A 26,597-nucleotide genomic window follows, 5' to 3' on the forward strand; every position below is an offset into this window, starting at 1 on the left:
AGAGGGAGGGATGTCCAGCTCACAGGAGCGTGTGCCGGGGGTTTCATTGCTGCACACAGAGGGAGGGATGTCCAGCTCACAGGAGCGTGTGCCGGGGGTGTCACTGCTGCACACAGAGGGAGGGATGTCCAGCTCACAGGAGCGTGTGCCGGGGGTGTCACTGCTGCACACAGAGGGAGGGATGTCCAGCTCACAGGAGCGTGTGCCGGGGGTGTCACTGCTGCACACAGAGGGAGGGATGTCCAGCTCACAGGAGCGTGTGCCGGGGGTGTCATTGCTGCACACAGAGGGAGGATGTCCAGCTCACAGGAGCGTGTGCCGGGGGAGTCACTGCTGCACACAGAGGGAGGGATGTCCAGCTCACAGGAGCGTGTGCCGGGGGTGTCACTGCTGCACACAGAGGGAGGATGTCCAGCTCACAGGAGCGTGTGCCGGGGCTTTCATTGCTGCACACAGAGGGAGGGATGTCCAGCTCACAGGAGCGTGTGCCGGGGGTGTCACTGTTGCACACAGAGGGAGGGATGTCCAGCTCACAGGAGCGTGTGCCGGGGGTGTCACTGCTGCACACAGAGGGAGGGATGTCCAGCTCACAGGAGCGTGTGCCGGGGGTGTCACTGCTGCACACAGAGGGAGGATGTCCAGCTCACAGGAGCGTGTGCCGGGGGTTTCATTGCTGCACACAGAGGGAGGGATGTCCAGCTCACAGGAGCGTGTGCCGGGGGTGTCACTGCTGCACACAGAGGGAGGGATGTCCAGCTCACAGGAGCGTGTGCCGGGGGTGTCACTGCTGCACACAGAGGGAGGGATGTCCAGCTCACAGGAGAGTGTGCCGGGGGTGTCATTGCCGCACACAGAGGGAGGGATGTCCAGCTCACAGGAGCGTGTGCCGGGGGTGTCATTGCTGCACACAGAGGGAGGATGTCCAGCTCACAGGAGCGTGTGCCGGGGGTGTCATTGCCGCACACAGAGGGAGGGATGTCCAGCTCACAGGAGCGTGTGTCAGGGGTGTCACTGCTGCACACAGAGGGAGGGATGTCCAGCTCACAGGAGAGTGTGCCGGGGGTGTCACTGCTGCACACAGAGGGAGGGATGTCCAGCTCACAGGAGCGTGTGCCGGGGGTGTCATTGCTGCACACAGAGGGAGGGATGTCCAGCTCACAGGAGCGTGTGCCGGGGGTGTCACTGCTGCACACAGAGGGAGGGATGTCCAGCTCACAGGAGCGTGTGCCGGGGGTATCATTGCTGCACACAGAGGGAGGGATGTCCAGCTCACAGGAGCGTGTCCCGGGGGTGTCATTGCCGCACACAGAGGGAGGGATGTCCAGCTCACAGGAGCGTGTGCCGGGGGTGTCACTGCTGCACACAGAGGGAGGATGTCCAGCTCACAGGAGCGTGTGCCGGGGGTATCATTGCTGCACACAGAGGGAGGGATGTCCAGCTCACAGGAGCGTGTCCCGGGGGTGTCATTGCCGCACACAGAGGGAGGGATGTCCAGCTCACAGGAGCGTGTGCCGGGGGTGTCACTGCTGCACACAGAGGGAGGATGTCCAGCTCACAGGAGCGTGTGCCGGGGGTGTCATTGCTGCACACAGAGGGAGGGATGTCCAGCTCACAGGAGCGTGTGCCGGGGGTGTCACTGTTGCACACAGAGGGAGGGATGTCCAGCTCACAGGAGCGTGTGCCGGGGGTATCATTGCTGCACACAGAGGGAGGGATGTCCAGCTCACAGGAGCGTGTGCCGGGGGTGTCATTGTTGCACACAGAGGGAGGGATGTCCAGCTCACAGGAGCGTGTGCCGGGGGTATCATTGCTGCACACAGAGGGAGGATGTCCAGCTCACAGGAGCGTGTGCCGGGGGTGTCATTGCCGCACACAGAGGGAGGGATGTCCAGCTCACAGGAGCGTGTGCCGGGGGTATCATTGCTGCACACAGAGGGAGGGATGTCCAGCTCACAGGAGCGTGTGCCGGGGGTGTCATTGTTGCACACAGAGGGAGGGATGTCCAGCTCACAGGAGCGTGTGCCGGGGGTTTCATTGCTGCACACAGAGGGAGGATGTCCAGCTCACAGGAGCGTGTGCCGGGGGTGTCATTGCCGCACACAGAGGGAGGGATGTCCAGCTCACAGGAGCGTGTGCCGGGGGTGTCATTGCTGCACACAGAGGGAGGGATGTCCAGCTCACAGGAGCGTGTGCCGGGGGTGTCACTGCTGCACACAGAGGGAGGATGTCCAGCTCACAGGAGCGTGTGCCGGGGGTGTCACTGTTGCACACAGAGGGAGGGATGTCCAGCTCACAGGAGCGTGTGCCGGGGGTATCATTGCTGCACACAGAGGGAGGGATGTCCAGCTCACAGGAGCGTGTGCCGGGGGTGTCATTGCTGCACACAGAGGGAGGGATGTCCAGCTCACAGGAGCGTGTGCCGGGGGTATCATTGCTGCACACAGAGGGAGGGATGTCCAGCTCACAGGAGCGTGTGCCGGGGGTGTCACTGCTGCACACAGAGGGAGGATGTCCAGCTCACAGGAGCGTGTGCCGGGGGTGTCATTGCCGCACACAGAGGGAGGGATGTCCAGCTCACAGGAGCGTGTGCCGGGGGTATCATTGCTGCACACAGAGGGAGGGATGTCCAGCTCACAGGAGCGTGTGCCGGCGGGGGAGTCACTGCTGCACACAGAGGGAGGGATGTCCAGCTCACAGGAGCGTGTGCCGGGGGTATCATTGCTGCACACAGAGGGAGGGATGTCCAGCTCACAGGAGCGTGTGCCGGGGGAGTCACTGCTGCACACAGAGGGAGGGATGTCCAGCTCACAGGAGCGTGTGCCGGGGGTGTCATTGCTGCACACAGAGGGAGGGATGTCCAGCTCACAGGAGCGTGTGCCGGGGGTATCATTGCTGCACACAGAGGGAGGGATGTCCAGCTCACAGGAGCGTGTGCCGGGGGTGTCATTGCTGCACACAGAGGGAGGGATGTCCAGCTCACAGGAGCGTGTGCCGGGGGTGTCACTGCTGCACACAGAGGGAGGGATGTCCAGCTCACAGGAGCGTGTGCCGGGGGTATCATTGCTGCACACAGAGGGAGGGATGTCCAGCTCACAGGAGCGTGTGCCGGGGGTGTCACTGCTGCACACAGAGGGAGGGATGTCCAGCTCACAGGAGCGTGTGCCGGGGGTGTCATTGCCGCACACAGAGGGAGGGATGTCCAGCTCACAGGAGCGTGTGCCGGGGGTGTCACTGCTGCACACAGAGGGAGGGATGTCCAGCTCACAGGAGCGTGTGCCGGGGGAGTCACTGCCGCACACAGAGGGAGGGATGTCCAGCTCACAGGAGCGTGTGCCGGGGGTGTCACTGTTGCACACAGAGGGAGGGATGTCCAGCTCACAGGAGCGTGTGCCGGGGGTGTCACTGCTGCACACAGAGGGAGGGATGTCCAGCTCACAGGAGCGTGTGTCGGGGGTTTCATTGCCGCACACAGAGGGAGGGATGTCCAGCTCACAGGAGCGTGTGCCGGGGGAGTCACTGCTGCACACAGAGGGAGGGATGTCCAGCTCACAGGAGCGTGTGCCGGGGGTGTCACTGTTGCACACAGAGGGAGGGATGTCCAGCTCACAGGAGCGTGTGCCGGGGGTGTCACTGCTGCACACAGAGGGAGGGATGTCCAGCTCACAGGAGCGTGTGCCGGGGGTGTCATTGCTGCACACAGAGGGAGGGATGTCCAGCTCACAGGAGCGTGTGCCGGGGGTGTCATTGCTGCACACAGAGGGAGGGATGTCCAGCTCACAGGAGCGTGTGCCGGGGGTGTCATTGCTGCACACAGAGGGAGGATGTCCAGCTCACAGGAGCGTGTGCCGGGGGTATCATTGCTGCACACAGAGGGAGGATGTCCAGCTCACAGGAGCGTGTGCCGGGGGTGTCACTGCTGCACACAGAGGGAGGGATGTCCAGCTCACAGGAGCGTGTGCCGGGGGTGTCATTGCCGCACACAGAGGGAGGGATGTCCAGCTCACAGGAGCGTGTGCCGGGGGTGTCACTGCTGCACACAGAGGGAGGGATGTCCAGCTCACAGGAGCGTGTGCCGGGGGTGTCATTGCTGCACACAGAGGGAGGGATGTCCAGCTCACAGGAGCGTGTGCCGGGGGTGTCACTGCTGCACACAGAGGGAGGGATGTCCAGCTCACAGGAGCGTGTGCCGGGGGTGTCATTGCTGCACACAGAGGGAGGGATGTCCAGCTCACAGGAGCGTGTGCCGGGGGTGTCATTGCTGCACACAGAGGGAGGGATGTCCAGCTCACAGGAGCGTGTGCCGGGGGTGTCACTGCTGCACACAGAGGGAGGATGTCCAGCTCACAGGAGCGTGTGCCGGGGGTGTCACTGTTGCACACAGAGGGAGGGATGTCCAGCTCACAGGAGCGTGTGCCGGGGGTATCATTGCTGCACACAGAGGGAGGGATGTCCAGCTCACAGGAGCGTGTGCCGGGGGTGTCATTGCTGCACACAGAGGGAGGGATGTCCAGCTCACAGGAGCGTGTGCCGGGGGTATCATTGCTGCACACAGAGGGAGGGATGTCCAGCTCACAGGAGCGTGTGCCGGGGGTGTCACTGCTGCACACAGAGGGAGGATGTCCAGCTCACAGGAGCGTGTGCCGGGGGTGTCATTGCCGCACACAGAGGGAGGGATGTCCAGCTCACAGGAGCGTGTGCCGGGGGTATCATTGCTGCACACAGAGGGAGGGATGTCCAGCTCACAGGAGCGTGTGCCGGGGGAGTCACTGCTGCACACAGAGGGAGGGATGTCCAGCTCACAGGAGCGTGTGCCGGGGGTATCATTGCTGCACACAGAGGGAGGGATGTCCAGCTCACAGGAGCGTGTGCCGGGGGAGTCACTGCTGCACACAGAGGGAGGGATGTCCAGCTCACAGGAGCGTGTGCCGGGGGTGTCATTGCTGCACACAGAGGGAGGGATGTCCAGCTCACAGGAGCGTGTGCCGGGGGTATCATTGCTGCACACAGAGGGAGGGATGTCCAGCTCACAGGAGCGTGTGCCGGGGGTGTCATTGCTGCACACAGAGGGAGGGATGTCCAGCTCACAGGAGCGTGTGCCGGGGGTATCATTGCTGCACACAGAGGGAGGGATGTCCAGCTCACAGGAGCGTGTGCCGGGGGTGTCACTGCTGCACACAGAGGGAGGGATGTCCAGCTCACAGGAGCGTGTGCCGGGGGTGTCATTGCCGCACACAGAGGGAGGGATGTCCAGCTCACAGGAGCGTGTGCCGGGGGTGTCACTGCTGCACACAGAGGGAGGGATGTCCAGCTCACAGGAGCGTGTGCCGGGGGAGTCACTGCCGCACACAGAGGGAGGGATGTCCAGCTCACAGGAGCGTGTGCCGGGGGTGTCACTGTTGCACACAGAGGGAGGGATGTCCAGCTCACAGGAGCGTGTGCCGGGGGTGTCACTGCTGCACACAGAGGGAGGGATGTCCAGCTCACAGGAGCGTGTGTCGGGGGTTTCATTGCCGCACACAGAGGGAGGGATGTCCAGCTCACAGGAGCGTGTGCCGGGGGAGTCACTGCTGCACACAGAGGGAGGGATGTCCAGCTCACAGGAGCGTGTGCCGGGGGTGTCACTGTTGCACACAGAGGGAGGGATGTCCAGCTCACAGGAGCGTGTGCCGGGGGTGTCACTGCTGCACACAGAGGGAGGGATGTCCAGCTCACAGGAGCGTGTGCCGGGGGTGTCATTGCTGCACACAGAGGGAGGGATGTCCAGCTCACAGGAGCGTGTGCCGGGGGTGTCATTGCTGCACACAGAGGGAGGGATGTCCAGCTCACAGGAGCGTGTGCCGGGGGTGTCATTGCTGCACACAGAGGGAGGATGTCCAGCTCACAGGAGCGTGTGCCGGGGGTATCATTGCTGCACACAGAGGGAGGATGTCCAGCTCACAGGAGCGTGTGCCGGGGGTGTCACTGCTGCACACAGAGGGAGGGATGTCCAGCTCACAGGAGCGTGTGCCGGGGGTGTCATTGCCGCACACAGAGGGAGGGATGTCCAGCTCACAGGAGCGTGTGCCGGGGGTGTCACTGCTGCACACAGAGGGAGGGATGTCCAGCTCACAGGAGCGTGTGCCGGGGGTGTCATTGCTGCACACAGAGGGAGGGATGTCCAGCTCACAGGAGCGTGTGCCGGGGGTGTCACTGCTGCACACAGAGGGAGGGATGTCCAGCTCACAGGAGCGTGTGCCGGGGGTGTCATTGCTGCACACAGAGGGAGGGATGTCCAGCTCACAGGAGCGTGTGCCGGGGGTGTCATTGCTGCACACAGAGGGAGGGATGTCCAGCTCACAGGAGCGTGTGCCGGGGGTGTCACTGCTGCACACAGAGGGAGGGATGTCCAGCTCACAGGAGCGTGTGCCGGGGGTGTCATTGCTGCACACAGAGGGAGGGATGTCCAGCTCACGGGAGCGTGTGCCGGGGGTGTCATTGCTGCACACAGAGGGAGGGATGTCCAGCTCACAGGAGCGTGTGCCGGGGGTGTCACTGCTGCACACAGAGGGAGGGATGTCCAGCTCACAGGAGCGTGTGCCGGGGGTGTCATTGCTGCACACAGAGGGAGGGATGTCCAGCTCACAGGAGCGTGTGCCGGGGGTGTCATTGCTGCACACAGAGGGAGGGATGTCCAGCTCACAGGAGCGTGTGCCGGGGGTGTCATTGCTGCACACAGAGGGAGGGATGTCCAGCTCACGGGAGCGTGTGCCGGGGGTTTCATTGCCGCACACAGAGGGAGGGATGTCCAGCTCACAGGAGCGTGTGCCGGGGGTGTCACTGCTGCACACAGAGGGAGGGATGTCCAGCTCACAGGAGCGTGTGCCGGGGGTGTCATTGCTGCACACAGAGGGAGGGATGTCCAGCTCACGGGAGCGTGTGCCGGGGGTTTCATTGCCGCACACAGAGGGAGGGATGTCCAGCTCACAGGAGCGTGTGCCGGGGGTGTCATTGCTGCACACAGAGGGAGGGATGTCCAGCTCACGGGAGCGTGTGCCGGGGGTTTCATTGCCGCACACAGAGGGAGGGATGTCCAGCTCACAGGAGCGTGTGCCGGGGGAGTCACTGCTGCACACAGAGGGAGGGATGTCCAGCTCACAGGAGCATGTGCCGGGGGTTTCATTGCCGCACACAGAGGGAGGGATGTCCAGCTCACAGGAGCGTGTGCCGGGGGAGTCACTGCTGCACACAGAGGGAGGGATGTCCAGCTCACAGGAGCGTGTGCCGGGGGTTTCATTGCTGCACACAGAGGGAGGGATGTCCAGCTCACAGGAGCGTGTGCCGGGGGTGTCACTGCTGCACACAGAGGGAGGGATGTCCAGCTCACAGGAGCATGTGCCGGGGGTGTCACTGCTGCACACAGAGGGAGGGATGTCCAGCTCACAGGAGCGTGTGCCGGGGGTTTCATTGCTGCACACAGAGGGAGGGATGTCCAGCTCACAGGAGCGTGTGCCGGGGGTGTCACTGCTGCACACAGAGGGAGGGATGTCCAGCTCACAGGAGCGTGTGCCGGGGGTGTCATTGCTGCACACAGAGGGAGGGATGTCCAGCTCACAGGAGCGTGTGCCGGGGGTATCACTGCTGCACACAGAGGGAGGGATGTCCAGCTCACAGGAGCGTGTGCCGGGGGTGTCACTGCTGCACACAGAGGGAGGGATGTCCAGCTCACAGGAGCGTGTATCAGGGGTATCATTGCCGCACACAGAGGGAGGATGTCCAGCTCACAGGAGTTCATGGCCCCAGGGGCTCCTGTCCTGCACCCAGTGAGCTGGATCTGAGGTCAGCTGTTATATATGGTCTCTGCAGTAAGTACTGGTCCTGGGTCACAGGCTGGAGTGAGATCTTGCACCATCAGATGGACTGGTTGGGACTGGTCACTGGGGCTCCTGGCTCTGTCTGCGTATGAGCTCTGCATAAAGACCCCCCATACGGAGCAGCTCGCGATGAGTTCCACTCTGAGAACATATAAAGAGAGTTCAATAGGACACAACAGACGTCTCCTGTTCCTAGTTACACAATGAGGGACCCACCTTATGTACTAATATCATCCACACAAGGGCGGTTCAGAGTTCATCGTAGCAGCAAATTTGTTAGCAGTTGGGCAAAAATAAGATTTTAAACCTACCGGTAAATCTTTTTCTTTTTTTTTTAAGAGGATGCTGGGGACTCCGTAAGGACCATGGGGATAGACGGGCTCCGCAGGAGACATGGGCACTTTAAGAAAGACTTTAGGTCTGGGTGTGCACTGGCTCCTCCCTCTATGCCCCTCCTCCAGACCTCAGTTAGAGAAACTGTGCCCAGAGAAGACGGACAATACGAGGAAAGGATTTTGTTAATCCAAGGGCAAGATTCATACCAGCCCACACCATACACACCGTATAACTTGTGATATATTAACCAGTTAACAGTATGAAACCAACATAGCATCAGTCCAAGACCGATGAAACTATAACATAACCCTTATGTAAGCAAAACTACATACAAGTCTTGCAGAAGTAGTCCGCACTTGGGACGGGCGCCCAGCATCCTCTACGGACTACGAGAAAGATTTACAGGTAGGTTTAAAATCTTATTTTCTCTTATGTCCTAGAGGATGCTGGGGACTCCGTAAGGACCATGGGGATTATACCAAAGCTCCCAAACGGGCGGGAGAGTGCGGATGACTCTGCAGCACAGACTGAGCAAACAGGAGATCCTCCTCAGCCAGGGTATCAAACTTATAGAACTTTGCAAAGGTGTTAGAACCCGACCAAGTAGCAGTTCAGCACAGCTGTAGTGCCGAGACCCCTCAGGCAGCCGCCCAAGACGAGCCCACCTTCCTAGTGGAATGGGCCTTGACCGATTTTGGTTAACGGCAATCCTGCCGTAGAATGTGCCTGCTGAATCGTGTTACAGATCCAGCGAGCAATAGTCTTCTTTGAAGCAGGGCATCAACCTTGTTGGCTGCATACAGGACAACAGTGCTTCTGTTTTTCTGACTCTAGCCGTTCTGGCTACGTAAATTTTCAAAGCCCTGACCACATCAAGGGACTCTGAATCCTCCAAGTCACATGTAGCCACAGGCACCACAATAGGTTGGTTCATATGAAAAAATGACACCACCTTAGGCAAGAATTGAGGACGAGTTCGCAATTCTGCTGTATACATATGGAAAACCAGATAGGGGCTTTTATGAGACAAAGCCGCCAATTCAGACACTCGCCTAGCCGAAGCCAAGGCTAATAACATGACCACCTTCCAAGTGAGATATTTTAACTCCACCATTTTAAGTGGTTCAAAACAATGCGACTTAAGGAAACTCAACACCACGTTAAGGTCCCAAGGCGCCACCGGAGTTTCAAAAGGAGGCTGAATATGCAGCACTCCCTTCCAAAAGCCTGTACTTCTTGGAGAGAAGCCAATTCTTTTTGAAAGAAAATGGATAAGGCCGAAATCTGCACCTTAATGGAGTCTAATTTTAGGCCCAAATTCACCCCAGTTTGTGGGAAGTGAAGGAAACGGCCCAGATGGAATTCTTCCATAGAAGCATTCCTGGCCTCACACCAAGAAACATATATTCGCCATATACGGTGATAATGTTTAGAAGTCACGTCCTTCCTAGCCTTTATCAGAGTAGGAATGACCTCATCCGGAATGCCTTTTTCTGCTAGGATCCGGCGTTCAACCGCCATGCCTTCAAACGCAGCCGCGGTAAGTCTTGGAACAGACAGGGCCCCTGTTGCAACAGGTCCTGTCTTAGAGGAAGAGGCCACGGATCTTCTGTGAGCATTTCCTGCAGATCCGGATATCAGGTCCTTCGTGGCCAATCTGGAACAATGAGAATTGTTCTCACTCCGCTCTCTTTTATTATTTTCAACACCTTGGGTATGAGAGGAAGAGGAGGAAATACCTAGACCGACTGGAACACCCACGGTGTCACTAGGGTGTCTACAGCCACCGCCTGAGGGTCTTTTGATCTGGCGCAATACCTCTGTAGCTTTTTGTTGAGGCGGGACGCCATCATGTCTATCTGGGGTAATCCCCACTGACTTGCAATCTGTGCGAAGACTTCCTGATGAAGTCCCCACTCTCCTGGATGCAGGTCGTGCCTGCTGAGGAAGTCTGCTTCCCAGTTGTCCACTCCCGGAATGAACACTGCTGACAGTGCGCTTACATGAATTTCCGCCCAGCTAAGAATTCTGGTGGCTTCCACCATTGCCACTCTGCTCCATGTGCCGCCTTGGCGGTTTACATGAGCCACTGCGGTGATGTCTGACTGGATCAGAATTGGTTGATCGCGCATTAATGTCTCCGCTTGACGTAGGGCGTTGTATATGGCCCTCAGTTCCAAGATGTTGATGTGGAGACAAGTCTCTTGACTTGATCAAAGACCTTGGAAGTTTCTTCCCTGCGTGACTGCTTCCCAACCTCGGAGGCTCGCGTCCGTAGTCACCAGGATCCAGTCCTGAATGCCAAACCTGCAGCCTTCTAGAAGGTGAGCACTCTGCAGCCACCACAGGAGAGATACCCTGGCCCTGGGGAACAGGGAGATCAACTGATGAATCTGTAGATGTGATCCGGACCACTTGTTCAGTAGGTCCCACTGGAAAGTCCTCGATGGAGTCTGCCGAAAGGAATGGCCTCATATGATGCCACCATCTTTCCCAGGACTCGAGTGCAGTGATGCACTGACACCTGTTTTGGTTTCAATAGGTTCCTGACTAGAGTCATGAGTTCCTGAGCTTCTATCGGAAAATAAACTCTTTTCTGGTCTGTATCCAGAATCATGCCCAAGAAAGTCAGACGAGTCGTAGGAACCAACTGCGACTTCGGGATATTGAGAATTCAGCCTTGTTGCTGTAACACCTTCAGTGAAAGCGATACGCTGTTCAGTAACTGCTCTCTTGATCTCGCTTTTATGAGGAGATCGTCCAAGCACGGGACAACTGTGACACCTTGCTTGCGCAGGAGCACCATCATTTCCGCCATTAGCTTGGTGAAAATCCTCGGGGCCGTGGAAAGCCCAAACTGCAACGTTTGAAATTGGTAATGATAATCCTGTACCGCAATTCTGAGGTACGCCTGATGAGGTGGGTATATGGGAACATAAAGGTATGCATCCTTTATGTCCAGAGATACCAGAAAATACCCCCCTTCCAGGCTGGCGATGACCGCTCTTAGCGATTCCATCTTGAACTTGAACCTTTTCAATCATAGGTTCAGGGATTTTACATTTAATATGGGTCTGACCGAACCATCCGGTTTCGGGACTACACATAGGGTTGAGTAATATCCCCTTCCTTGTTAATGCAGGGGAACCTTGACCACCACCTGTTGAAGATACAATTTGTGAATTGCATTTAACACTATCTCCCCTTCCTGGGGAGAAGCTGGCAGGACCGATTTGAAAAACAGTCGAGGAGGCACCTCTTTGAATTCCAGCTTGTAACCCTGAGAAACAATTTCTATTGCCCAGGGATTCACCTGCGAGTGAACCCCGATGTGGCTGAAAACTCGAAGACGTGCCCCCACTGGGGCGGACTCCTTTAGCTGAGCCCCAGCGTCAAGCGGTGGATTTTGCAGAGGCCAGGGAGGACTTCTGTTCCTGGGAACTAGCTGTGTTGTGCAGCTTTTTTCCCTCTGCCCTTACCTCTGGCAAGAAAGGAAGAACCTCGTACTTTCTTGTTTCTTTGTGATCGAAAGGACTGCATTTGGTAATGTCGTGCTTTCTTAGGCTGTGAGGGAATATAAGGCAAACATTAGATTTACCAGCTGTAGCTGTGGAGACCAGGTCCGAGAGACCTTCCCCAAACAATTCCTCACCCTTGTAAGGTAAAACCTCAATATGCCTCTTTGAGTCGGCATCACCTGTTCATTGCCCGGTCCATAAGACTCGCCTAGTAGAAATAGACAGCGTTTATTCTGGAACCCAGTAGACTAATGTCTCTTTGAGCATCCCTCATATATAAGACATCTTTTATATGCCCTAGGGTCATTAAAATGGTATCCTTATCTAGGGTCTCAATTTCCGCTGATAAGGTATCTGTCCATGCTGCTACAGTGCTACAAACCCAAGCCGACGCAATTGCCGGTCTGAGTAAGGTACCAGAATATGTGTAAATGGACTTCAAGGTAATCTCCTGCTTGCGGTCAGTAGGATCCTTGAGGGTAGCCGTATCTTGGGATGGCAGCGCTACCTTTTTGGATAAGCGTGTCAATGCTTTGTCCACCCTAGGGGAGGATTCCCACCGTATCCTGTCCATTGGCGGGAAAGGATACGCCATAAGAATCCTTTTGGGAATCTGCAGTTTCTTGTCTGGAGATTCCCAAGCCTTTTCACATAACTCATTTAGCTCGTGTGAGGGGGGAAAGGTTACCTCAGGTTTCTTTCCCTTATACATGTGTACCCTCGTGTCAGGGACAGGGGGTTCCTCTGTGATATGCAAAACATCTTTTATTGCAATAATCATATATCGAATACATTTAGCCAATTTTGGCTGTAATTTTGAATCATCGTAGTCGACACTGGAGTCAGAATCCGTGTCGGTATCTGTATCTATTATTTGGGATAGTGGGCGCTTTTGAGACCCCGAAGGTCCCTGCGACATAGGGACAGACATGGGTTGACTCCCTGGCTGTACCCTAGCTTCAGCTTTGTCTAATCTTTTGTGCAATAAATTTACATTAGCACTTAAAACATTCCACATATCCAGTCAGGTGTCGGCGTTGTCGACGGAGACACCACATTCATTTGCTCCCCGTCCTCTCTAGGAGAGCCTTTTACCTCAGACATGTCGACACACGCATACCGACACACCACACACTCAGGGAATCCTCTTATCTGAAGACAGTTCCCCCACAAGGCCCTTTGGAGAGACAGAGAGAGAGTATGCCAGCACACACCCAGCGCTAATGACCCAGGAAAAAACACAATAATATATGTTTACCCAGTAGCGCTGTTTATATGTATATATGCGCCTAATTATGTGCCCCCCCTCTTCTTTAAAACCCTCTTTCACTGTGGTATAAGCAGGGGAGAGTCCGGGGAGCTTCCTCTCAGCTGTGCTGTGGAGAAAATGGCGCTGGTGAGTGCTGAGGGAGAAGCCCCGCCCCCTCATATATATATATATATATATATATATATATATATACATATACATACACACACATATATATATATATATATATATATATATATATATACATACATACACACACACACACACACACACACACAAACACACACAGTGGCCAGCTGTATACATATATATTTTTGGCAAAAAGAGGTTCATATGCTGTCCAGGGCGCCCCCCCTGCGCCCTGCACCCTTACAGTGACTGCCGTGTGTGAGGTGTATGGGAGCAATGGCGCACAGCGTTACTGCTGTTCGTTACCTCAGTGAAGATCAGTGAAGATCAGTGAAGATCATGAAGTCTTCTGCCGCCTCTGAAGTCTTCTTTTCTTCTCATACTCACCCGGCTTCTATCTTCCGGCTCTGTGAGGAGGACGGCGGCGCGGCTCTGGGACAGACGGCGAGGGTGAGACCTGCGTACCGATCCCTCTGGATCTAATGGTGTCCAGTAGCCTAAGAAGCAGAGCCCTTCAACTCACAGAAGTAGGGCTGCTTCTCTCCCCTCAGTCCCACGCTGCAGGGAGTCTGTTGCCAGCAGAGCTCCCTGAAAATAAAAAACCTAACAAATATACTTTCTGTCAGGAAGCTCAGGAGAGCTCCCTGTAATCACCCAGTCTCCACTGGGCACAGGATCTAACTGAGGTCTGGAGGAGGGGCATAGAGGGAGGAGCCAGTGCACACCCATACCTAAAGTCTTTCTTAAAGTGCCCATGTCTCCTGCGGAGCCCGTCTATCCCCATGGTCCTTACGGAGTCCCCAGCATCCTCTAGGACGTAAGAGAAACCATGTGCACTGCAGGTGGGGCAGATGTAACATGTGCAGAGAGTCAGTGCACATGGTTTTGCCCAACTGCTAACAAATTTGCTGCTACGATCAACTCTGAATTAGGCCCAAGGCGTGCGGAGTGTTGCTGAAGGGACACGTGAAGAGCTTACAAAGCGAGGGGACTGACCTAAATCCATTGTTCTGTAGTTCTGCACAGCACCTACACCCTCCAGTCCTCCACCCTCCCGCCCAGCACACCACCTACGCCCTCGAGTCCTCACCCAAACATCGCCTACCTCCTCCAACCCACCTGCAGCCTACACCCTCCATCCAGCACACCGCCTACACCCTCCAGGCAAGCGCACCGCCTACACCCTCCATCCAGCACGCCACCTACACCCTCCAGGCCAGCGCACTGCCTACACCCTCCATCCAGCACACCACCTACACCCTCCAGGTCCTCCCCACCACCACCCTCCCTGCCCAGCACACCACCTACACCCCAGCCCTGTTGGGCAGAATACCACCCACCCTCACTTTTTACCTGTGGCTACTTACCTCTGCCACCCGGCCCTTTGACAAGACCACGATGACGTCCGCATCCGCGATGGTGCTGAGCCGATGAGCAATGACCAGCACTGTGCGGCCAGAGGCAGCGCGTTCCAGGGCTAATTGTACAGTCCGCTCAGACTCTGAGTCCAGGGCACTCGTTGCCTCATCGAGAATCAGGATGCGAGGGTCCTTTAGAAGAGCGCGTGCAATGGCCACCCGCTGCTTCTGACCGCCGGAGAGGGTGACCCCGCGCTCACCTGTCAGGGAAGAAACAGTTCACTCAAAGAACAAAAAGTACATTTGTAGAAGAAAATGGTCTCCGTCCTCTCCTGACAGCTCGTTCTCAGTGTCGGCGATAGTCTATGTACTGTACGGCGGTGTCACAGTATTGTAAAGAGAACGATGGCGTCTCTGTGGTAAGCTTCAGGTATAGAGAGGAGACCCCCTGACATTGGGGGTCAGTCCGAGTTGATCGCTAGCTGCTTTTGTTCACTGCGCAGCGATCAGGCAAAAAAATGGCACTTCTGAATGATGTACAGTAGTTTCACACAGGGTCTAGCGAAGCATTTTAGTCGCACTGCTGGCCGCAGAGTGATTGACATGAAGAGGGCGTTTCTGGGTGTCAACTGACCGTTTTCAGGGAGTGTTCGAAAAAACGCAGGCGTGCCAGGAAAAACGCTGGCGTGGCTGGGTGAACGCAATGCGTGTTCGTGACGTCAAAACAGGAACTGAATAGTCTGAAGTGATCGCAAGCGCTGAGTAAGTCTGAACCTACTCTAAAACTGCACAAAATTATTTTGTAGCCGCTCTGCGATCCCCCCGTTCGCACTTCTGCTAAGCTAAAATACACTCCCAGTGGGCGGTGGCATAGCGTTTGCACGACTGCTAAAAACTGCTAGCGAGCGATCAACTCGGAATGACCCCCATAGTGCTGAGTGTATTATTTGTAGCACAGGACACAATAAGCCGCTTACAGCAGATGAGTGTCAGATGGCAGAAACGTCACTTACAGAAAAGTCACATGACCGGTGGGTGTGCAGGACGGTAAGGGAAGGGATAGGAGGACAGCAGCAGGAGCCTCACCTAGCATTGTGTTATATCCATCTGGAAAGTTCCGGATAAAGTCATCAGCATTCGCCAGTTTTGCGGCTTCATAGACCTCAGCATCGCCGGCGCTCGGCCTCCCAAATCGAATATTTTCCATGATGCTTGTGCCAAACAGGACAGGCTCCTGGGTGATGAGAGGAAGCGGTGAGGGCAGTGAAACTGCGCGTTATCATGTGACATCTTATCAGAGTATGCGGACCTCCCTCCAACAACACATACAGGCCGGGTCACTACACAAATCACCACAAGCTGAACAGGTGACCCCGTGCTGGGGAAATAACTCCTCCGCCCGCTCTGCTAAGTGTGTCCCCGCAGCCCTGTACATCTGCGTCAGCTCAGCCGCCCCATCCCGTTATTCCTTTACTAGTTCTCCTCTCCAGATAGCTAGTGCGCAATGCTGGAACCGGAACCTGCGTTTTACATGCGCAGCAACAATGATGTCATTTCCATCAGCGGTCTGATTATATAGGTGTGCGGCCCTGAATGCGGCAGCCTTCTCATGTTCTGGAGTATACTACGCAAGGTCAGCTTAATTTATATTATACTTTATGCCCCTCCCCCACTTCACTTACACTGCACCCCACCCAGAGCCGGCCTTAGGCATAGGCAAACTAGGCAATTGCCTAGGGCATTTCATATGCCTAAGGGCATCAGTAGCTTCTGCTGATTAAAATGATATGCAGCATGCCTATATTCTGTGTGTAGCATTTCATATGCAGATACAGCCACAGTCCCACACAGTATATAGGCATGCTGCATATTATTTTACTCAGCAGAAGCTGCTTGTGCATCCTAGCCACATAGCAATGCAAATAAGATGCATTTTCATTAAAAAAGGTGCCCGATGTTAGCATTGAGGCAAGATATATGAGGACACATCTGTATCCAAGCAGAGGCAGAGGTCACAGTGTTAGTGGCAGTGTGATTGCAGTGTGCATGTGAGTGGGTTGGTTGTGCAGTAGTGTTCAGACTATGTGTACGGAGCATTATGTAGGTCATGTAAAAATGCATTAATAATGTGCAACATATGTGTAAGGGGCACTATGTGTGTCATTATGTGTATAAGGGCATTAATAATGTGCGGCATATGTGTAACAGGGTACTACTGTATGTGTGTCATTATGTGTATAGGGGCACTAATAATGTGCAGCAAATTTGTAGGGGGCACTATGCATGTCATTATGTGTATAAGGGCATTAATAATGTGCGGCATATGTGTAAGGGACATTATGTGTAAAAGGGCATTAATAAAGGTTGTCATAATGTGTAAGGCGCATTATGTTTATAAGGACATTAATAATGTGTGTCATATGTGTAAGGGGCATTACTCTGTGGCATTATGTGTATAAGGTGCTCTACTATGTGGCGTTGCGTACAGAAAGGGCACTACTGTGTCGTCTAATGTGAATAAAGAGCAATAGGTGTGGTGTAATGTGAATAAGGAGCAATTCAGTGTGATGTAATGTGAATAAGGGGCTCTACTGTGAGGAGTAACGTTTATAAGGTAAAGTGATACTACTGTGGGATGTAATATGAATTATGGACACTATCGCATGATTAAATGTGAATAAAGTTGCAGTACTGTGTGGCGGAATTGGAATTGGGGTTACTATTGTGCGGCCATGTCCCTTGCTAGCAAAAACACACCCCTTTTTGGGCTAAGCACCAAATGTGCGAACTGTTCCTATTTAAAATATAGGGGGTACAAACACCAAAAATAAGATTTTACTTACCGGTAAATCTATTTCTCGTAGTCCGTAGTGGATGCTGGGGACTCCGTAAGGACCATGGGGAATAGACGGGCTCCGCAGGAGACAGGGCACTTTAAGAAAGAATTTGGATACTGGTGTGCTCTGGCTCCTCCCTCTATGTCCCTCCTCCAGACCTCAGTTAGAGAAACTGTGCCCGGAAGAGCGGACAGTACAAGAAAAGGATTTTGGAATCCAGGGCAAGACTCATACCAGTCACACCAATCACACCGTATAACTCGTGATAAACTTACCCAGTTAACAGTATGAACAACAACGGAGCATCAGATCAACCCTGATGCAACCAACATAACCCTTATTTAAGCAATAACTATATACAAGTATTGCAGAAGAAGTCCGCACTTGGGACGGGCACCCAGCATCCACTACGGACTACGAGAAATAGATTTAACGGTAAATAAAATCTTATTTTCTCTAACGTCCTAGTGGATGCTGGGGACTCCGTAAGGACCATGGGGATTATACCAAAGCTCCCAAACGAGCGGGAGAGTGCGGATGACTCTGCAGCACCGAATGAGCAAACACAAGGTCCTCCTCAGCCAGGGTATCAAACTTGTAGAACTTTGCAAAAGTGTTTGAACCTGACCAAGTAGCCGCTCGGCAAAGCTGTAATGCCGAGACCCCTCGGGCAGCGGCCCAAGAAGAGCCCACCTTCCTAGTGGAATGGGCCTTAACTGATTTTGGCAGCGGCAACCCAGCCGCAGAATGAGCCTGCTGAATCGTGTTACAGATCCAGCGAGCAATAGTTTGCTTTGAAGCAGGCGCCCCAAGCTTGTTGGAAGCATGCAGGATAAACAAAGATTCTGTTTTCCTGACCCTAGCCGTTCTGGCTACATAAACCTTCAAAGCCCTGACCACATCAAGTAACTCAGAATCCTCCAAGTCACGAGTAGCCACAGGCACCACAATAGGTTGGTTCATATGAAAGGATGACACCACTTTTGGCAGAAATTGTGGACGGGTCCGCAATTCTGCCCTGTCCATATGGAAAACCAGATAGGGGCTTTTATGTGACAAAGCCGCTAATTCTGACACACGCCTAGCTGAAGCCAAGGCTAATAGCATGACCACCTTCCACGTGAGAAATTTTAACTCCACGGTTTTGAGTGGCTCAAACCAGTGTGACTTCAGGAAACTCAACACCACGTTAAGATCCCAAGGTGCCACTGGAGGCACAAAAGGGGGCTGAATATGCAGCACTCCCTTTATAAACGTCTGGACTTCAAGAAGAGAAGCCAGTTGTTTTTGAAAGAAAATGGATAGAGCCGAAATCTGGACCTTAATGGAACCCAATTTCAGGCCCAAAGTCACTCCCGACTGTAGGAAGTGAAGGAAACGGCCCAGCTGGAATTCCTCCGTAGGGGCATTCCTGGCCTAACACCAAGCAACAAATTTTCGCCATATACGGTGATAATGTTTAGCCGTCACGTCCTTCCTAGCCTTTATCAGCATAGGAATAACCTCATCCGGAATGCCTTTTTCTGCTAGGATCCGGCGTTCAACCGCCATGCCGTCAAACGTAGCCGCGGTAAGTCTTGGAACAGACAGGGCCCCTGTTGCAACAAGTCCTGTCTTAGAGGCAGAGGCCATGGGTACTCTGTGAGCATTTCTTGCAGATCCGGATACCAAGTCCTTCTTGGCCAATCCGGAACAATGAGTATTGTTCTCACTTCTTTTTCTTATGATTCTCAGCACCTTTGGTATGAGAGGAAGAGGAGGAAATACATAAATCGACTGGAACACCCACGGTGTCACTAGTGCGTCTACAGCTATCGCCTGAGGGTCTATTGACCTGGCGCAATATCTCTGTAGCTTTTTGTTGAGGCGGGATGCCATCATATCCACCTGTGGCAGTTCCCACCGCCTTGCAATCTGCGTGAAGACTTCTTGATGAAGTCCCCACTCTCCCGGGTGGAGGTCGTGCCTGCTGAGGAAGTCTGCTTCCCAGTTGTCCACTCCCGGAATGAACACTGCTGACAGTGCGCTTACGTGATTCTCCGCCCAGCGAAGAATTCTGGTGGCTTCTACCATCGCCACCCTGCTCCTTGTGCCGCCTTGGCGGTTTACATGAGCCCCTGCGGTGATATTGTCTGACTGAATCAGAACCGGTTGGTCGCGAAGCAGGGACTCCGCTTGACGTAGGGCGTTGTATATGGCCCTTAGTTCCAGGATGTTGATGTGAAGACAAGTCTCCTGACTTGACCACAGCCCTTGGAAATTTCTTCCCTATGTGACTGCCCCCCACCCTCGGAGGCTTGCATCCGTGGACACCAGGACCCAGTCCTGAATGCTGAATCTGCGACCTTCGAGAAATTGAGCACTCTGCAGCCACCACAGGAGAGACACCCTGGCCCTGGGGGATAGGGTGATTAACCGATGCATCTGAAGATGTGATCCGGACCACTTGTCCAGTAAGTCCCATTGGAAGGTCCTCGCATGGAACCTGCCGAAGGGAATGGCCTCGTATGATGCCACCATCCTTCCCAGGACTTGAGTGCAGTAATGCACTGACACCTGTTTTGGTTTTAATAGATTCCTGACCAGTGTCACGAGCTCCTGAGCTCTCTCTATCGGGAGATAAACCCTTTTCTGGTCTGTGTCTAGGATCATGCCTAGGAGAGGCAGATGAGCTGTAGGAACCAACTGCGACTTTGGAATATATAGAATCCAGCCGTGTTGCCGTTACACTTCCAGAGAAAGTGATATGCTGTTCAGCCACTGCTCTCTTGATCTCGCTTTTATGAGGAGATCGTCCAAGTACGTGATAATAGTGACACCTTGCTTCCGCAGGAGCACCATCATTTCCGCCATTACCTTAGTGAACATTCTCGGGGCCGTGGAGAGACCAAACGGCAACGTCTGAAATTGGTAATGACAATCCCGTACCGCAATTCTGAGGTACGCCTGATGAGGTGGATAAATGGGGACATGAAGGTATGCATCCTTTATGTCCCGAGTCACCATAAAATCTCCCCCTTTCAGGCTTGCAATGACCGCTCTTAGCGATTCCATCTTGAACTTGAAACTTTCCAGGTATATGTTCAGGGATTTTAAATTCAATATGGGTCTGACCGAACCGTCCGGTTTCGGGACTACCAGATGGTCGAATAACAACCCCCTCCTTGTTGAAGGAGGGGAACCTTTACCACCACCTGTTGAAGATACAATTTGTGAATTGCAGTTACCACTGTTTCCCTCTCGTGGGGGGAAGCCGGCAGGGCCGTCGGTGAGGGGGCATCTTCTCAAAGTCCAGCTTGTATCCCTGAGACACAATATCTATTGCCCAGGGATCTAACAGGGAGTGAACCCACTTGTGGCTGAACTTACGAAGGCGTGCCCCCACCGGGCCTAGCTCCGCCTGTGGAGCCCCAGCGACATGCAGTGGATTTTTGTAGAGGCCGGGGAGGACTTCTGTTCCAGGGAACTAGCTGTGTTGTGCAGCTTCTTTCCTCTGCCCCCGCCTCTGGCAAGAAAGGATGTACCTCGGACTTTCTTGTTTCTTTGTTCGAAAGGCTGCATTTGATAATGTCGTGCTTTCCTAGGCTGTGCAGGAATATAAGGCAAAATATCAGAATTACCAGCTATAGCTGTGGAGACCAGGTCCGAGAACCCTTCTCCACACAATCCTCAGCCTTCCATATGCCTCTTAAGTCGGCATCATCTGTCCATTGCATATTCTACAGGACACGTCAAGCAGAAATCGACATAGCTTTGACTCTAGGACCCAGTATACTCATGTCTCTTTGGGCATGTTATATATATATATATATATATATCTCTTAAGACAGCATCTTATATATATATATATATATATATATATATATATATATATATATATATATATATATATACACACACACACACACATATACATACATACATACTAGGGTCTCAATCTCTGCTGATAAAGGTACCTGTCCACGCTGCCACAGCGCTATAAACCCATGCCGACACAATCGCCGGTCTGAGTACTGTACCAGAATGTGCACACTATCTGCAGGATCCCTGAGAATAGCTGTTACGACAGGTTACCTTTTGGGCAAACGTGACACCCTAGGGGAAGATTCCCATCGTATCCTGGTCCTAGTAGGGAAAGGATACTCCCTGAGAATTCTTTGTGGGAAACTGCAGTCTCTTGTCTGGAGATTCCCGCTCTTTTTCCTCATGAGAGGAGGGAAATTTACCTCAGCTTTCTTTCCCTTAAACATGTGTACCCTTGTGTCAGGGACAGATGAATCATCAGTGATATGCAAATCATCTTTTATTACAATAATCATATATTGAATACTTTCCTGACATTTTGGCTGTAACTTTGCATTATCGTAGTCGACACTGGAGTCAATCTCCGTGTCGATATCAGTGTCTATTTTCTCTAACGTCCTAGTGGATGCTGGGGACTCCGAAAGGACCATGGGGAATAGCGGCTCCGCAGGAGACTGGGCACAAAAGTAAAAAGCTTTAGGACTACCTGGTGTGCACTGGCTCCTCCCCCCATGACCCTCCTCCAAGCCTCAGTTAGATTTTTGTGCCCGAACGAGACGGGTGCAGGCTAAGGGGCTCTCCTGAGCTGCTTAGTGTAAAAGTTTAAAGTAGGTTTTTTATTTTCAGTGAGACCTGCTGGCAACAGGCTCACTGCACCGAGGGACTAAGGGGAGAAGAAGCGAACTCACCTGCGTGCAGAGTGGATTGGGCTTCTTAGGCTACTGGACATTAGCTCCAGAGGGACGATCACAGGCCCAGCCATGGATGGGTCCCGGAGCCGCGCCGCCGGCCCCCTTACAGAGCCAGAAGAGTGAAGAGGTCCGGAAAATCGGCGGCAGAAGACGTCCTGGTCTTCAATAAGGTAGCGCACAGCACCGCAGCTGTGCGCCATTGCTCTCAGCACACTTCACACTCCGGTCACTGAGGGTGCAGGGCGCTGGTGGGGGCGCCCTGAGACGCAATAAAAAAACTTTTTTTGGCAAAAAATACATCACATATAGCTCCTGGGCTATATGGATGCATTTAACCCCTGCCAATTTTTCCATTAAAAAGCGGGAGAAAGGCCGCCGAGAAGGGGGCGGAGCCTATCTCCTCAGCACACTGGCGCCATTTTTTCCTCACAGCTCCGTTGGAGGAAGGCTCCCTGACTCTCCCCTGCAGTCCTGCACTACAGAAACAGGGTAAAACAAGAGAGGGGGGGGCACTAAATTGGCATATTAATATATACAGCAGCTATATTAGGGAAAAACACTTATATAAGGTTATCCCTGTATATATATATAGCGCTCTGGTGTGTGCTGGCAAACTCTCCCTCTGTCTCCCCAAAGGGCTAGTGGGGTCCTGTCCTCTATCAGAGCATTCCCTGTGTGTGTGCTGTGTGTCGGTACGCTGTGTCGACATGTATGAGGAGGAAAATGGTGTGGAGGCGGAGCAATTGCCTGTGTTAGTGATGTCACCCCCTAGGGAGTCGACACCTGACTGGATGGTCTTATGGAAAGAATTACGTGATAGTGTCGGCACTTTACAAAAGACTGTTGACGACATAAGACAGCCGGCAAATCAGTTAATACCTGTACAGGCGTCTCAAACACCGTCAGGGGCTATAAAACGCCCGTTACCTCAGGTCGATACGGACACTGACTCCAGTGTCGACGGTGAGGAAAATAAGAATTTACTTACCGATAATTCTATTTCTCGGAGTCCGTAGTGGATGCTGGGGTTCCTGAAAGGACCATGGGGAATAGCGGCTCCGCAGGAGACAGGGCACAAAAAAGTAAAGCTTTACTAGGTCAGGTGGTGTGCACTGGCTCCTCCCCCTATGACCCTCCTCCAGACTCCAGTTAGGTACTGTGCCCGGACGAGCATACACAATAAGGGAGGCATTTTGAATCCCGGGTAAGACTCATACCAGCCACACCAATCACACCGTACAACTTGTGATCTAAACCCAGTTAACAGTATGACAACAGAAAGGGCCTCTTAAAGATGGCTCCTTAACAATAACCCGAATTAGTTAACAATAACTATGTACAAGTATTGCAGATAATCCGCACTTGGGATGGGCGCCCAGCATCCACTACGGACTCCGAGAAATAGAATTATCGGTAAGTAAATTCTTATTTTCTCTATCGTCCTAAGTGGATGCTGGGGTTCCTGAAAGGACCATGGGGATTATACCAAAGCTCCCAAACGGGCGGGAGAGTGCGGATGACTCTGCAGCACCGAATGAGAGAACTCCAGGTCCTCCTTTGCCAGGGTATCAAATTTGTAAAATTTTACAAACGTGTTCTCCCCCGACCACGTAGCTGCTCGGCAGAGTTGTAATGCCGAGACCCCTCGGGCAGCCGCCCAAGATGAGCCCACCTTCCTTGTGGAGTGGGCTTTTACAGTTTTAGGCTGTGGCAGGCCTGCCACAGAATGTGCAAGTTGAATTGTGTTACAAATCCAACGAGCAATCGACTGCTTAGAAGCAGGTGCGCCCAACTTGTTGGGTGCATACAATATAAACAGCGAGTCAGATTTTCTGACTCCAGCCGTCCTTGCAATGTATATTTTTAAGGCTCTGACAACGTCCAACAACTTGGAGTCCTCCAAGTCGCTAGTGGCCGCAGGCCCCACAATAGGTTGGTTCAGATGAAATGCTGATACCACTTTAGGGAGAAAATGCGGACGAGTCCGCAGTTCTGCCCTATCCGAATGGAAGATTAGATAAGGACTTTTATAAGATAAAGCCGCCAATTCAGATACTCTCCTGGCAGAGGCCAGGGCTAGTAACATAGTCACTTTCAATGTGAGATATTTCAAATCCACCTTTTTCAATGGTTCAAACCAATGGGATTTGAGGAAATCTAAAACTACATTTAGATCCCACGGTGCCACCGGAGGCACCACAGGAGGCTGTATATGCAGTACTCCCTTGACAAAAGTCTGGACCTCAGGGACAGAGGCCAATTCTTTTTGGAAGAATATTGACAGGGCCGAAATTTGAACCTTAATGGATCCCAATTTGAGACCCATAGATAATCCTGATTGCAGGAAATGTAGGAAACGACCCAGTTGGAATTCCTCCGTCGGAACCCTCCGATCCTCGCACCACGCTACATATTTTCGCCAAATGCGGTGATAATGTTTCACGGTGACTTCCTTCCGTGCCTTAATCAAGGTAGGAATGACTTCTTCTGGAATGCCTTTCCCTTTTAGGATCTGGCGTTCAACCGCCATGCCGTCAAACGCAGCCGCGGTAAGTCTTGAAAAAGACAGGGACCCTGCTGTAGCAGGTCCCTTCTCAGAGGTAGAGGCCACGGTTCGTCCGTGAGCATCTCTTGAAGTTCCGGATACCAAGTCCTTCTCGGCCAATCCGGAACCACTAGTATTGTTCTTACTCTTCTTTGCCGTATGATCTTCAATACCTTTGGTATGAGCGGCAGAGGAGGAAACACATACACTGACTGGTACACCCAAGGAGTTACCAGTGCGTCCACAGCTATTGCCTGTGGATCTCTTGACCTGGCGCAATATTTGTCCAGTTTCTTGTTGAGGCGAGACGCCATCATGTCTACAATTGGTCTTTCCCAACGGTCTATTAACATGTTGAAGACTTCTGGATGTAGACCCCACTCTCCCGGATGAAGATCGTGTCTGCTGAGGAAGTCTGCTTCCCAGTTGTCCACGCCCGGGATGAACACTGCTGACAGTGCTATCACGTGATTCTCCGCCCAGCGAAGAATCTTGGCAGCTTCTGCCATTGCACTCCTGCTTCTTGTGCCGCCCTGCCTGTTTACATGGGCGACCGCCGTGATGTTGTCCGACTGAATCAACACCGGCTTTCCTTGCAGGAGAAGTTCCGCCTGGCTTAGAGCATTGTAGATTGCTCTTAGTTCCAGAATGTTTATGTGAAGAGACTTTTCCAGACTCGTCCATACTCCCTGGAAGTTTCTTCCTTGTGTGACTGCTCCCCAGCCTCTCAGGCTGGCGTCCGTGGTCACCAGGATCCAATCCTGAATGCCGAATCTGCGGCCTTCTAATAGGTGAGCCTTCTGCAACCACCACAGAAGTGACACCCTTGTCTTTGGTGACAGGGTTATTCGCAGGTGCATCTGCAGATGCGACCCTGACCATTTGTCCAACAGATCCCTTTGGAATATTCTTGCATGGAATCTGCCGAATGGAATTGCTTCGTAAGAAGCCACCATTTTTCCCAGGACTCTTGTGCATTGATGTACTGACACTTTTCCTGGTTTTAGGAGGTTCCTGACCAGATCGGATAACTCCTTGGCTTTTTCCTCTGGAAGGAAAACCTTTTTCTGAACCGTGTCCAGAATCATTCCTAGGAACAGCAGACGAGTTGTCGGGATTAAATGGGATTTTGGAATATTCAGAATCCACCCGTGTTGTCTTAGCACCTCTTGAGATAGTGCTAAAGCTGTCTCCAGCTGTTCTCTGGACCTTGCCCTTATTAGGAGATCGTCCAAGTATGGGATAACTAATACGCCTTTTCTTCGAAGAAGAATCATCATCTCGGCCATTACCTTGGTAAAGACCCGAGGCGCCGTGGACAATCCGAACGGCAGCGTCTGAAACTGATAGTGACAGTTTTGAACAATGAACCTGAGGTACCCCTGGTGTGCGGGGTAAATCGGAACGTGTAGATACGCATCCTTGATGTCCAAGGATACCATAAAGTCCCCTTCTTCCAGGTTCGCTATCACTGCTCTGAGTGACTCCATCTTGAACTTGAACTTTTTTATGTAGAGGTTCAAGGACTTCAGATTTAGAATAGGCCTTACCGAGCCATCCGGCTTCGGTACCACAAATAGAGTGGAATAATACCCCTTTCCTTGTTGTAATAGGGGTACTTTGACTATCACCTGCTGAGCGTACAGCTTGTGAATGGCTTCCAACACCCTCTCCCTTTCGGAAGAGACGGTTGGTAAGGCAGACTTCAGGAAACGATGAGGAGGATCCGTCTCTAATTCCAACCTGTACCCCTGAGATATTATCTGCAGGATCCAGGGGTCTACCTGCGAGTGAGCCCACTGCGCGCTGTAATTTTTGAGACGGCCCCCCACTGTCCCCGAGTCCGCTTGAGAGGCCCCAGCGTCATGCTGAGGTTTTTGCAGGAGCCGGGGAGGGCTTCTGTTCCTGGGAAGGAGCTGCCTGTTGGTGTCTCTTCCCTCTTCCTCTGCCTCGTGGCAGGTACGACAAGCCCTTTGCTCTCTTATTTTTGTAGGAGCGAAAAGGCTGCGGTTGAAAGGTCGGTGCCTTTCTCTGTTGGG

The 26,597-nt window shown here is 53.2% G+C and overlaps 1 protein-coding gene across 1 annotated transcript; it reads right to left on the minus strand.

The window, feature by feature from the left end:
- Nucleotides 1-7,521: 7,521 nt before the first annotated feature.
- Nucleotides 7,522-15,700, minus strand: LOC134929529 (mitochondrial potassium channel ATP-binding subunit-like). The gene is made up of 3 exons (XM_063925125.1): nucleotides 15,548-15,700; nucleotides 14,471-14,721; nucleotides 7,522-7,991 (listed from the first exon to the last, which is right to left on the minus strand). The coding sequence occupies exons 1-3, from the start codon at nucleotides 15,666-15,668 to the stop codon at nucleotides 7,911-7,913; spliced, it is 453 nt and encodes a 150-aa protein (XP_063781195.1). The 5' UTR covers nucleotides 15,669-15,700; the 3' UTR covers nucleotides 7,522-7,910.
- Nucleotides 15,701-26,597: the final 10,897 nt, after the last annotated feature.

The sequence above is a fragment of the Pseudophryne corroboree genome, chromosome 5 (genome assembly GCF_028390025.1).
Source record: "Pseudophryne corroboree isolate aPseCor3 chromosome 5, aPseCor3.hap2, whole genome shotgun sequence".
Classification (NCBI taxonomy): domain Eukaryota; kingdom Metazoa; phylum Chordata; class Amphibia; order Anura; family Myobatrachidae; genus Pseudophryne; species Pseudophryne corroboree.

Excerpts from the sequence above, each read along its gene's own strand:
- LOC134929529 (XM_063925125.1), bottom strand. The coding sequence starts at position 15,668 with ATGGAAAATATTCGATTTGGGAGGCCGAGCGCCGGCGATGCTGAGGTC. Across the intron at positions 14,722-15,547 it reads TGGATATAACACAATGCTAG|GTGAGCGCGGGGTCACCCTC; the intron begins GTGAGGCTCCTG and ends CTTCCCTGACAG. Across the intron at positions 7,992-14,470 it reads CAAAGGGCCGGGTGGCAGAG|AGTGGAACTCATCGCGAGCT; the intron begins GTAAGTAGCCAC and ends ATATGTTCTCAG.